At 37.2% G+C, this 13,243-nt stretch overlaps 3 protein-coding genes across 6 annotated transcripts in view; 1 reads left to right on the plus strand and 2 right to left on the minus strand.

Moving 5' to 3' along the window:
* Window positions 1-4,733, minus strand: part of nxn (nucleoredoxin) — a 78,541-nt gene extending 73,808 nt beyond the window's left edge. The window contains exon 1 of the mRNA XM_015032602.1: window positions 4,000-4,733. Coding sequence (XP_014888088.1) covers window positions 4,000-4,308 — 309 coding nt within the window. The 5' untranslated portion in view covers window positions 4,309-4,733. The remainder of the gene's footprint in view (window positions 1-3,999) is intronic.
* A 1,195-nt stretch (window positions 4,734-5,928) lies between these two features.
* Window positions 5,929-7,547, minus strand: txndc17 (thioredoxin domain containing 17). The gene is made up of 4 exons (XM_015032603.1): window positions 7,292-7,547; window positions 7,078-7,159; window positions 6,544-6,619; window positions 5,929-6,357 (listed from the first exon to the last, which is right to left on the minus strand). The coding sequence occupies exons 1-4, from the start codon at window positions 7,434-7,436 to the stop codon at window positions 6,289-6,291; spliced, it is 372 nt and encodes a 123-aa protein (XP_014888089.1). The 5' UTR covers window positions 7,437-7,547; the 3' UTR covers window positions 5,929-6,288.
* A 980-nt stretch (window positions 7,548-8,527) lies between these two features.
* The window catches only part of kiaa0753 (KIAA0753 ortholog), a 34,309-nt gene continuing 29,593 nt past the window's right edge, over window positions 8,528-13,243 (plus strand). For 3 of the 4 annotated variants that reach the window (XM_015032604.1, XM_015032605.1, XM_015032607.1), the window contains exons 1-7: window positions 8,528-8,946; window positions 9,281-9,583; window positions 9,679-9,940; window positions 10,222-10,343; window positions 10,421-10,483; window positions 11,188-11,409; window positions 12,801-12,981. In XM_015032604.1, the coding sequence (XP_014888090.1) occupies window positions 8,824-8,946; window positions 9,281-9,583; window positions 9,679-9,940; window positions 10,222-10,343; window positions 10,421-10,483; window positions 11,188-11,409; window positions 12,801-12,981 (1,276 nt within the window). In that variant the 5' untranslated portion in view covers window positions 8,528-8,823. The remainder of the gene's footprint in view (window positions 8,947-9,280; window positions 9,584-9,678; window positions 9,941-10,221; window positions 10,344-10,420; window positions 10,484-11,187; window positions 11,410-12,800; window positions 12,982-13,243) is intronic. The other variant, XM_015032606.1, reaches the window with a different exon arrangement.

The raw sequence follows: 13,243 nt of genomic DNA on the forward strand, positions 1-13,243 counted from the left end.
CAGTCTGCTAATTATTGGCCGTTTATTTTTCAGTTAGTCAGCTAATTGTTTTGGCAAGGAACAATTAGCCTTTCCTTAACAAAATCTGTTACTCAGACTGGAGCTCAGGAGAACGACTCATTTCAGTTAAACTAAAAAGAAACACAGTAAAGTAAAAATGGTTGAAAGCTAGCAACAGTTGAAAACTAATTACGGAGCTTTCCAACATTTTGTCATGTTACGACCACAAGCCTGCATGTGATTTTTTTTTTATTTATTTGGGGTTTTACATGACGGTCCAACATAGACAAAAAGCGGAGGCTTTTTTGTTGGTGGAAGGTCAAAAAGAAATAAATGAATTGGGTAAAAATACACACCACTTTTCAAACTTTCATTTGTGATACAGAAGCTGAAAACAACGCAGTCCGTCGACAAAATCACGCAACGTACCCAGCCCTACCTCCTGGCCCAGGGATCCATCCAAAGCAGTATTCATGCATTCTTCATTATGATTGACAACTATGCCATTCCATGTAAGGCAACATGTTCAGTTGGAGCTCTTGAGCTCTTTAAGGCCTGTTATGTGTTTGGTACGTCATACAGTGCTCCCTTAACCAACTTCTTCACCTTTCTCAAAACAATTGTTTACAACATGATAAATGTTGGAAAAACAAAGGAAACATCCAGAGTTGCTGAGTTGAGAGCAAGAATGCTTCATTAGTGTGACATATGTACAGTAACTTTTCATGAATATTGTTATGCTTATGAAGTTACTAAAACGATGCAAGGTTTTATTGTTTGATGTCAACCATCTATGTTACATGCAAATGACACTACTCTCTTTGTGTCCCATATTGCTATCTTTGGTGAACATTGTTTTGAAGATGATTATGCTGACACTGTTACAGTAATTATGTCACTGGATCATAAAGTTGAATAAATATTGTCACTGTGAACTTATAACTTTGTGATTATTGTGATTGGTATGTTTTATAAAAGCCATTTAATGCTAAGATTTAGCATCATATGATATAAGTGTAAAACACAATAAAGTGTAAATGTTTAAGTAAATTTAGTGTAAAATTAACGCCATAAAAATAACAGTATTACTCTGAAGAGTGTAAACAAACAATAGTGTTAAATAATTTGACTCACTGACTTGTTGTTTTTGACACTAAAATGAGTCAAATTAACTGAAAATTTGACACTGGCCATAGAATACATTTTACACTATTTTCGAGTGGGACCAAATGTTATCTGAAACGGAGTTAAATTCAACTCTATAGGTGTTAAATTGACACTTCGTTTTTTACTGTGTATGCAGTATTTATTGTATTGTTCATCATTTATCGTGATAAATTTCTCATGTATCGGTATCATGATGAATTCAAATGCAGTTTAAATTCCCTCAGAACTGTCCTTACTGTTGCGATTGTTAGTTTTACTTTATTTTTTTCTCTCCACCGTTTGTTCAATAAAAGCATCACTAAATACCCAATAAATTTGAGTGATGCACTCGTTCACCACCAGGCACTTCTTTACGTGACCAGTGTCCTAAAGAAACGCATTACAAATAGGAATGTTTTTTCACCAAGAACATTATTTGTGTTCATGGGGCTCTGGATTGCTGTGACACAAGACCACAGAGTCATACAGTTACCTAGAAAAATAAGTAATAAGTAGTTTTTAATAGTCACTTTTATCGTTGTAGCACCACAAAATATCACAATAAAACTTTTAAGCCCATATCGGCCAGCACATAGCAGGAATATTTCAAAACGTGACCCAGAGCCAAACAGAGCTGGACAGCTGCACACTGCAACACGAGGCCCAGACAGACAGACAGACGGACAGCAGGCGGACCACCAAGAAGAGCGCGAACAATGCCCATGTCGATGCCACAGATATTTTCCGCTCTGGGTTAGAGAACATAATGAGGCTGCAGTGCGACGGTGGACGTGCTCAGCTCCCCAGGACAACCCTGCCCTCGTCTTCTTCCTCCTCCTCTTCCATCATCTGAGCCTCATTCAGACCTGGAGTTCATTATGAGGTGTAACGGAAACAATCACCAGCGATCAAAAATAATTTACAGGACAATGTTTCAGTCCAAATCCTGCCAAGCAAACGATGAGGAAGGCTGCTGTGGTTTCACTGAAGAAGGTGAATCCTTTATTTATGGGAAAGTAGTGGAGATGGGAACTCGTATTCAAGTGTTTCAGTCTCTCAAGCTCATATTTTAATATAATCAAATCCAAAAGATATTTTTGATGTTTCATTTTAGAAAATGCAATAAAAATCTCTGCTAATGTCAGAATTCACATGCTGAGGCGTTTCAGCCAATTTGGGACTTTTTTTTTTAAATGTCTTTTTTAATCATATAGAAATGCATGAGACCGACGCTGTAATCAGGACGCTGGCCTGGCCTCCAGACGCACACACACGCAATTCCTGCAACATAATCCTCTGCTCCATTGTTTGCAAAGACCGCCAACATGGCCGGGATATAGTGACACAGAAAAATGCATTTGTACAGAAACTTAAAAATCCACCAGCATGATGTGTGAGGGGGGAAAAAAAAAAAAAGATATTTCCATTGGATTGTTACAGCTGAAATTTTCTAAAAAAGCGATTTTTTATTCACACAAATCCGGAAATAAATAAGAAATACTCAGCTACGTTTGAAGTTATTCGGCTATAGAGGAAAAAACAAAACCTTGTTTTCACTAAATTTGAAGAAGCTGTAGCAAGTTTGTAAATTCCAGTTATTGTAAAAAAATAAAATAAAATTAAAAAAATGCAAGATTAGATGCAGCAAACAATCAGTCAGAATCTGGGATCTGATTTTCAACTGATCGGCTCAGACTGATGAGCTGCAGGTCAAATACTGAAAATAAAAACATGAAATCCTGTAATTCCTTCCTCATGTGGGTCATAACTAGAAACTTCCTCCCATTTTTCATCTAAAAACAGCACGTAGTGCGATGCATGTTTTCTGGGAATTTAATAATAATAAAGGTTAGCAACATACGCCTTGATGTATAAACTCTGATTTTCTATTTCTCTCCAACATGCAGCACATTTGGCTTTTATAAGTTTTTGTCCCTAGAATTAGAAAAAAAAAATGAATAAAATTAGAGTTTGTCAAAATGGACATCAGTGGGTCAGACCCCCACATAAAGCCAGACAAAAGACTTCTTGCCAGGAAAATAAACTAATTGGTGTATTATTTTATATATATATATATATATATATATATATATATATATATATATGCGCATCTATATAAAAATAAAAATTTTAAACAAGAAAAAAGTGCTTTCAAATGGATTCAAATCTTTTTGTGTGTTTTTGGAAACACACAAAAAGCTGAAAATACTATATTGGCAGTATTTTAGGCTTTTGGCTATTTGCAGCAACCTAAACTGAATGGACAAATAACAAAAAAACAGGCATTAAATTGCCATAATCGTTCTCTAATTTGACGGTTCTCCAGCCTGTCTCTGGCTAAAATCATTAGTGTGTGGAAAGCGGAAAGCCAGAAGGAAGTCCAATGTGTTTCCCCTCCTAATAATAACTCAGGAATGTCTGCAGCAGCACATTTACGTCCAGATAGAACTGGGTGAATTAAAGTCTGGCTTATTCCAGCAGACGCAATTATCAACAGCCTGATTTATTAAGCATAATTCAGATAAAGTTATTAACAATGGCATCATACTTTAATTCCCTGATTAGATCTTGTGAAATTAATTAGTCTCAGCCCAGAATAGACTCAGTGTTTTTAACTCATTTGAGTTTATCTCATCTACTACTGATAATCTGCAGTTATCATGACAGATTATGGGCAAATTAAAAGCATATTGGCTTGTTTAGAAGAATCAAACTAAACTCCAGATGTGCATAAAGACAGCGAGAAAAAAAAAGTATAGGCATTTTGTTTCCAGTGGCTTCCAGGTCACTTGTAACCAGGGACTGGTCCGCCAGGCTGGGCTGCCCTTCATCACCGCCTGGCCTCTCTCTTACCTTTTTGTGTCTGTCTTTGAAAGGTAACGCAGGCCACGGCATCTCCTGCAAAAAGTCCTGCCAGTGTTTCTGGTCCTGGTCGGACGACACGAAGACGACTTCCAGCTTGTCCTTATGCTCAGACGCCTTTTTGAAGCGGCTGTAAAACTCGCACAGGCTGCCGTTGAACTGCTTGCACGGGGCGTTCAGGCTGCACCCGAAGAAGAGCCCGACCAGGGAGAGTCTCGCGCCCAGAGACTGCACGTCCACCTCGGCTTTTTCGCTGTTCACGAGCCGCTCCCCGAGCAGACTCACCAGAAACTCCGACATCGCGGCTCGACACGGTCCGAGAACACGCAGCCACACGCAGGCACAACCGTAACCCCCCTCCCGCTCCCTCTTCAGCCGAGGCTGCTGCACATGTAACCGCGGCGTGTGTTCGGGGCGACACCCAGCACTTCCTTTCACCTCCACCGAGAGCCGAGAGGTTTGTGAGGGGAGCTCCGAGCCCCGGAGATAAGGAGAGAGGCGTTGCGGTTGTGTGGGCTTCGCCACGGCTCTGCTCGTCCCTCCGCTCTGAGCGCTGTGCAGGAATGCGCCTCGCTTAAATCTCCCTGACTGCAACGGAGATGACTCCCATTTAGCATGAAATCGCTCTTTTACGCCAGTTGTTGCTAAATAAGAGTTCACTTCTCCTGCATGTCATATGAGGGTTTTAATGCAGTAATACCTCAAAATGAGGCTAAATTAGACTTTATTTTGTTTTTATGTTTTTATTCTCAACTCTCTTATTTTAATATTTCTACTTACGCGAATGTTCTGTTTCATCACAAACACACACGCACACACATATTTGTTACAGGAAATTACTGTATTGATATAAGTTTTATTTTATATATTCTGAGTGAATTTCATTGGATTTTTGTAAACCCTGAGCGACCCAGCAACTTCTAAAAGTCTGCTGCCACCTAGCGGTCATTACCGGAAAACAACATGTGAGGGTGCCTTCTTTATTCAGTCGATACTTTAGGACAGGGATGTCAAACTCCAGTCCTCAAGGGCCACTGTCCTGCAGTTTTTAGATGTGCCACAGGTACAAAACACTGGAATGAAATGGCTTAATTACCTCCTTCTTCTAGACACCTGTGCTTTTGGAGAACATCAAAAAAGCCTTTTGCGGTGTGTTTCAGGGTCGGTCCGGCACTTTTTGAGGCCTTAGCAGATTTTCATTTGGAGCCGCATTATACCAACATCTCAACACCAAATGCTTTATTGTTCCTAAGCTACTCTATGTAACATGTTTGCCATCACTAGCAAACATGTTACTGTTTGTAATTAGCTTACATCATACCAGTGTTATTGCTAATGATTTTAATCCTACAGGAGTGGCAAACAATATATATTTGGATTTTGAAATGCAGAGTGATATTTATGTGTTCCATATTATTTTAACTACTTGAAAGTAACATCAGCTGATAAAACCCTAAATTTACAGTAAACAATTTCATGCTATATTTCCCCATGTGTGGCAGCAGGAGGAATGACCCGTTACTTGTGCCACGCTGTAAAAATAATAAAAATGGTTTCCCATGTGTAATAACATTTAGTTTGTGAACATTTAGTTTGTGTTATTCGATTTTATTTTAAATATATATTTGTTTTATTTTATGTGATGGTCTATCATATAGAAATCTCAATAAAACACTGTGGTTTGTGGTTGCAAAATGACAAATGAAAAAGTCTGGAGGTGAGGTGGATGAATATTTGTGAAGATCCAAATGGAGACATGAATCCTTAGAAACAACTGAACATCTCATGACTACTGCAGAAGCCCTTTACATGTTCTTTACACATCAAGTTTTGGAGGAGGCAGATGAAACTTTCTGGTGACCTCTGAAGGAACAGTTGACAAGAGGAAGACGTAACAAATTGCAAATAATGCACCGTTTTTAACTATTCAACATCAAATATTTATTTAAGTTCAATTGCAAGGCAATGGGAAAAAAAATATCACAATATAAAAATCTCTAGTTGCTTTTTGAATCAACAATTAGTGTGTGTATGTGTATTTATACACAGTACTTTATTTACTGATTGCACAGCATAATCAAAGAAGAAATGGATCCTTCAAAATAAAGAGTCGGGGAGCTGCATGTGACAGACTTGTTGATTTTGTAAAAATGCAGCTAGCGATGCCGTTGCACCAATTTATATTCAGATCAGAATTGGGTGATTATTAAGTGCTTGAATGAAGCAGTGTAAACTGTTGATTAGTGAAGAAATGTTGGCTCTTTATGAGCTGGGGACCATTCAGTCTTCAGTGAACATCATTTTCACCAGATCTGGCTTGAAGCACTCTTCCTCCACCAGCTTCTGAGGCTGCAGCACAAAGATCACAGTTAGCTTGTAGCACTGCCCTGATGGCAGATGGTATTTTTTTTTAAATTTATTTAAGAGAGCCTTTTTAACAACATTTGGTTTTTCAAAACATCTCTGTCGACTTTCACATCCAGACTCTAAGTAGTCATTACTGTAGATTCAAACATTAAACGATGAACTACTTACTGTGCCGTATCGCAGCAGAGTGGGAACTCCAGTCAACTTCAGGGTCTTCTTGAAGTCGTTGTTTGGATCCTTCCAACTAAAGCACAAGGTAGACATTACTGCAGCAAACCTATTTCTTCAGTATTCAAAAAACAAACAGCAATATCAGCTCTATAGGCTTAAAAAAAAAATAAAAAATGCAATTTGGGGAGGGAATGTATTATTCATTCAATTTTATTTTAAAAAGTGCTTTTAACTTAAGATAAACAGCTCAGCACTGACCAAGCTGGATCTATCACAAGTCACAGACTATGAACTTGAACAGACATTGTTTAAATGTATGAAAAAAAACAAATTTTTACAATTGAAACGTCATAAAAATAAACCCTCATCAAGTAAATCGAAATTGATTGATGACTTGTTTTTTTTTTCTCACTACAACATAATTTAAATACTATACGTTTTCTGTTTGACATACTACAGTCAGTAATTCTGCTGGTCAATAACGAATATTTCATCAATATTCCTCTTAAAAAGAAGAAGAAAGAAACTTACTATGGCCTATCTCCAACTTGACAATAAATGAAGACTGAGCCCTCAGGAAGATGAGTCAGCTCCCCCCTTACAATTGGCTCAGCTGAAAAATAAAAGCCAAGAATTTTTTTCTTTTATGCAAAATAAAAATAAATAATACAAATCTAAATATTTTAGAGCAACAAATGACAAACATTATGCAGCCAGTCTCGCACAATGACATAAGCTATATTACCTTTCACACAATCTGGACACCAGCTCTTTCCCTCGGCGTCTTTATTGCCTGAAAAATACGCGAAGATATCCTTCCCTTTTCTCTCAGACACCGCCTTACAGAACTCCTCGTATCCGTGCACGTTCACTACTTCATAACCGGCCATGCTTTCGATTGAGAAGATGTGAAATCTGACTGTAACTTTCAGTCTGAGATGCTACAAACAGCTACGTTGGAACGCTGAAGTTGCAACAAAATAAAAAAAATCAGAAGTTGAAGGACTACTTCCGGGTTGAGCAGCGGTTCTTAAAGTGATCGAGCACGAGAGTTCGCCCATGTACAGCGGGCTGTTTTAACATAAAATCGGCTTCACTACACTTACTTTTTTGTAAAATCTGAAATTGCTTCATGACTAGGTGTGTTAGTTAATTAAGAGGTCTCTAATTATATTTTGACTTGACAAAATATCTATTTGAGATATTTCGAATTACAATTACATTCTAACTGGTAGAAATGACATCAAATTACCATAAAGTTGTAGGAAGATATCTACAATAAATTGCTGACTATCTGAAAGATATATTTCAGATATCAGCAAGAAATTATCACTAGCCTTGAAGTAAGTTGTATTTATATATGTGCCTTTTTATTCTGACTAGTTATATTTCCAGTTAAAGATGTCTTATGGTACTCATTATTCATTATATCTTACATGTATTTTAAGATATCAGGTAATTAGATTAAATAAATCCAAATTAAATTGCAAATATCTTGAAAGCAAATAACTACAGGACAAAACTTATAAATATTTTTGACATTCCTTATAAAGTTCCAAAAATATCTCAAATTGAATTAGCTACTGTGAAAATTTTTATTCTCGATGCCTTTGAGACATATTGAAAAAAATATACTCATCAACATGTTCTTTAGAATATCTTAAATTATTATTCATACTTGTCAAAATGTAATAGTAGATATCTTAAGTTACCATTCGGGATAGTGAAATTGCATTTTTAGATATCTAGAATGTAATTACGGGCAGGCAGACGAAGTCGATTTTATGTTAAAACGGCCTGCCATAATATTTCGCCCGTCGCGTCGTCTTTGCTTTATTTAATATTTTTTTAAATAATTGTTAATATATGTATCATAATTTTTACATGTTCTTAAGTAACAAAAATACAATTTTATTTATTTATTTATTTTTTTACTTACGATATTGATATTTTTTTAAAAAAAAGGAAAAATGAAAAAGAAAGAACTACTTCCGCCTGTTGTTGTCATGGCGCCGTTTCAAACTGTTGTCCAGACTTCTCGGGATTTTAAAACCTTATTCACAGTGTATGTTTTAGTTTGGTATTCTTCCCGTCGGTATATTCTTTAATTCCAGACTTAAACAGCTGGCTATAAACGACGACAAAATGGTGGAATCGTCAGTTTTGGGGTTAACCTGAAGTAAACGAGGTGCATAGAAAGGTTGTGTTAGGTTGCTCGTGCTAATAGGTATTAGCATTAGCTTTAAATTATTATTTACAGTTGTTACCAGTGTTTTTATGACGTCTGTCGCTGCAATGCCGGCAAAGTTACCAGGACTTCAAAACCAGGAAAGAAACTGGGTTTATGTAGACTCAGCCCGAAACAGCAACAATTCAACAACTAGGACGTCCCAAACAAAGGTAAACAAATGTTTAAGTTTTCAAGTTATTTAGCTCAGCTTTCGTATTTCACTAAAGCTAATAAATAAATTATGCCACCAATAACTTTTAGAGATGCTTAATAATGTAGAACTGCATATAGTTCTATGCAAGGCATGTACATATAGCCTATTATGGAAGCATGTCAAACAGCTAAGCTAAACAGAAAAGAAGTTTAAGTTTGCTTATAGCTCACCTTCATTTGGTCTCTTGCGAAATAACAAAGCAATTTCGCTTCTTTTACAGACACCGAAGACATTTGTCAAAAACTAGTTTGACATAAAATGTATCTCTGGGATTTTCATTTCTTTGATAGTTGTTGTTTAATGAAGCCATTCCCGTGAGTGTGGTCAACCGTGCCACTCGTGTAGGCCCTCCAGCTCCCATTGTGATAGAGAGACTGCTTCCACGTCTGGAGATGCGTGAGAGTACGGACAGCCTGCGCAGCTCCCGCAGCTCCCGCAGCTTCACCGTGCTTTCCGAGGAGAGGCTGCAGGCTGCTGTCAAATTGGCCAAGCGAGACCTAAGGCGAAGGCACCTCGGGTCACTTGCAAAGACTTCACCGAAACATTTGCAGGACGCCTCTCTCTTTGAAACAAGTGATGTGGAGCTGCTTCAGGTAAACTAACTTAAAAAAAAAAAAAAAAAAAAAAAAAAAGTTTCCAAATAGTTATTCGAACAAAGACTGAAATAACTATTTTCTTGTCTCTGTAGGAGCTAGTAGCGGCTCCAGGCAAGCAAGAATCTAACATGGCCACGTCAAAGGAAAAGAAGGCTCCGATCGGTGCTAAACAGCGACCATCCAAGAAAAATCCTTCTTCTTTAATGCCCGGTGTTGGCCAGTCTCCTCCAACAAGAGACCCCGGTATAAGGCAGATGGAAGGAGGCAAACCGGGACATTTAAGCAACGAGATCCGCAAACTGCAGAATGAGCTGGAAACGTACATTAGGAAAGTGGAGGAGCTAGCTAATCGAGGTAATTTTTGCAGACAGTGAGAGCTGTCTTTAAACTGATTCTGAACTAACAGTTATCATTAACCTGTTGTTTTTTCTGACGATTAATCGAAAAAACTGGCACACGCTGCACAATTTTGAATGAAGCTTATACTGTATTATTATTATTGTTTATTTGATTGACTACCTCCATCAAAGACAAACCAGATCAGTGCTTTTTTAAAATAGACCCAGTTAGCAAAGTCACCTCCACATTCAGTGATTTCTTTTGTTTTTTTTTTACTGTATGTTGATCATGATCAGGCCTTTCTGCAGGTGAACAACTGGAGGAGTCTTTGGACCCAGAGGAGCAAATCAAGCTGGAGATACGCAGGCAGAAACAGGCCGCGCGCTCAGCTCGCATCATTTATGTTCTGCAACGACAGGTATTTATATTTTAGTTAACAGGTAATGTGATAAAGTGTGTTTTATGTGCCTTCAGCTGCAAATACTGTTCTTTCAGGTGAAAGAGATACAAGATGATATTGAAAAACTCAAAAGAGAGAAAATGTGGGAGACAAAAAAGGTAGGTGATTTTTTTTTTATGATAGAGTGTTAGAGCCAGGCTGGGAATAAAAATAATTAAATCATTGGGGGAAAAAAGTCATACGACTGCAAGTCAGAATAATACGAGAGTAAAGTTATGATACCAGAATAAAGTCACAGCAAAATCAGAAAAAAGTCAGTAAGACAATACATTTAAAATAGTGCCAGAATAAAGTTATATTACAAGAAAAAAGTCACATCACAATAAAGTAAACTAACTTTTTCCTGTAATTGTATGACTTTCATGTGGTGTTTTTGTGTTTTTATTTCTAATTTATGACTTTTGTTGCCATAATATTTTAGTTTCATTCTCATAATAAAAGAAAAATGTCTTAGTCTAGCCCTAATACTCATGAACGTACAATTATAATATTTTCAAAGTAATTTCAACAGTAATTGAGATTTTTTTCCCCTTGACAAGTCCATAATGAGCAGCTGGAACATAAAACAATATTCACTTTGTAGTTTTTATCCGCATGTAGTTTATAACTACATCATTTTAAATAATTGAAAGTGATAAAACTTGAAGGAACTTGTGTTTTTATTTTCACTCCTTTGTCCCTAGTAAACAAAAGTGTATAACCGACAATTCTGGAAGCACACGTCCAAGTCTCATTCTGCTAAAGTACCAGACTACACTCTGCTGCTTTAGTCGTTCAGCGAGCTTTCCTCTTCCTGTTTCAGTCGGTGGCGGTCGGCAGGCTGGCGGCCGCCCACCGGGGCGCTCTCAGGGCCCTGCAGGTCGTCATCCACCAGCTCTCAGATCGACCTCACAGCAAGGTGCCCCCTCATTACAAAGAGCTGGGCCAGCTGATCCGGCAGCTGTCTCTGTGCTCGGCTAAGGTGGAAGTGGACCAGGGGTCGGCTGTACCTGAGACGGCCCTGGATATTCTGCAGAAACTGGAGGTGAAGCACGAATGTTGTTGTTTTATGTTACAGCTGCTCATTATGGACTTGTTTCCACAATCTCAATTAGTGTTGAAATTACTTTGAAAATAGGGGGGGAATAATAATTGTAGATTCGTGAACAAGAAATAATAACATGAATTAAATCTTTAGCTGTTATGACAGCAGAGATTTAAAGTGAATATAGCTCCTGATGAAAAGCTTTGTTTATTACATCACAACTACAGTGTATGCTGACATGGAGGACCAAATCTGACATAATAAAAAAGTAAATATACGAATGGCCCAGTGAATAAATCAATACACTTAAAATGTACCAATTACTTTAAAAACTTAGAACTTTAAATCATGTTTTAGAATTGAACTGACATTCATTGTTCGTGTTTTTTCCAGTCTTGTTCCAACAAGTAATATTTGCACATAATTTCCAATTGGACTGCTTTTAAAAATATATTTTTTTGTTTTTCTTTTACTTGTTTTTCTTGTTTTCCCACATATTATTTAATTTCCCTGTTGGGATCAATAACGAATTAGATTTGATTAACTTCTTTTATTTTCATGTGTTGTTTTTACATTTTCCTGTCTCCTCTTTTCACTTGACTGTAATTTCTGCCTCATTATGCGAATGAGGAGTGGTGACATCAACTTCTGCCTACTGATTTATAAACGTTACACCGATTGACTCCAATCAGCGCGTTCCTGAAACACTCAAAAGCTGAATCGGTATAATAGCACTTTGCACCAATCTGACGGCAGAATCACATAAATAACATTATTAAAAGCAACACGTCTCTGTTGTTGAGCTCACATGTCTAATTAATTAACAATTAAAATGAAATACAATTAATTGCGATTAATTACAGTTAATTAACTGTTCATTACACTCAAATGTCTCACAAACAACAAGAAATGTTAATTGTTTGTGCTTTACTATTTATGTGTTGACAGAGCTTCTGATGTGAAAATGTGTGAAGACTAGATTAAAAATTGTAATCTAGTCGCAAAAACAGATGCAAACTTCACACAGTGTCGGTTTAATTTAAATATTAATTTTATAATAATTAGTTTTAGAAGTTGAGACAATACATAGAAGTTTATTGCTAAAATATATAGAAGTTGAGAGTTATTTGAATATCTTCATCTTCCTAAAACAATGGCTTAAGTCTTTTTTTTTTGGCCAAAAGTAATTTTGGCTAAAAAAACAACAACCTCTCTCTTGGCAAAAAAAATGATTTAGGCAAAAAAAAAAAAAAAAACATTGGAAAAAAAATGACATAAGCCGTTTTGTAGGAAGGTGATGATACAGTACAAGGGTTGGTTATTTAGTTTTTTTGGTTCTTTATTATGGTGTTTAATCCGGTCCCTAAGCCTCTCTGCCCGACTCCCTTCAGATTTTAGACTCGGCCCTCAGCAAACATGAGACGCTGGAGAAGCTGCAGGCCCAGACCCGTCCTCCACGCAGGAGGTCTCCTCACCGCAGCGCATCCCCCACCACCGGGCCCCACAGTCTCAGCATACTAGCTGCTCTGGGCCCTCACAGACTTGCAAATCCTAGAGGATCTGTTCGTGATGGTAAACATGTTTTTTTTTTTTTTTTGTTGGGGGGGTTCACCTCAGTGCATTTCAAGGTTTATATTTATGCTCGGCGAGTCATTACAGATCTAAATTAAACTGATATTTTTCACATCTGCTACATGTATTTTAGGTTTCTTATCTTCGGTTCTAAGCTTTTTTTTTTTTTTTGCTTGTAGAGTCACTCTGATATGAAGCACCTGCTGTCCCCCTTCTGTTTCTGGAAGCCACTGTACAGCTTTTTTTTTTTTTTTTTTTTTTT

Source organism: Poecilia latipinna, unplaced genomic scaffold (genome assembly GCF_001443285.1).
Source record: "Poecilia latipinna isolate Pla-1442-1.1 unplaced genomic scaffold, P_latipinna-1.0 Scaffold246, whole genome shotgun sequence".
Taxonomy (NCBI): Eukaryota; Metazoa; Chordata; class Actinopteri; order Cyprinodontiformes; family Poeciliidae; genus Poecilia; species Poecilia latipinna.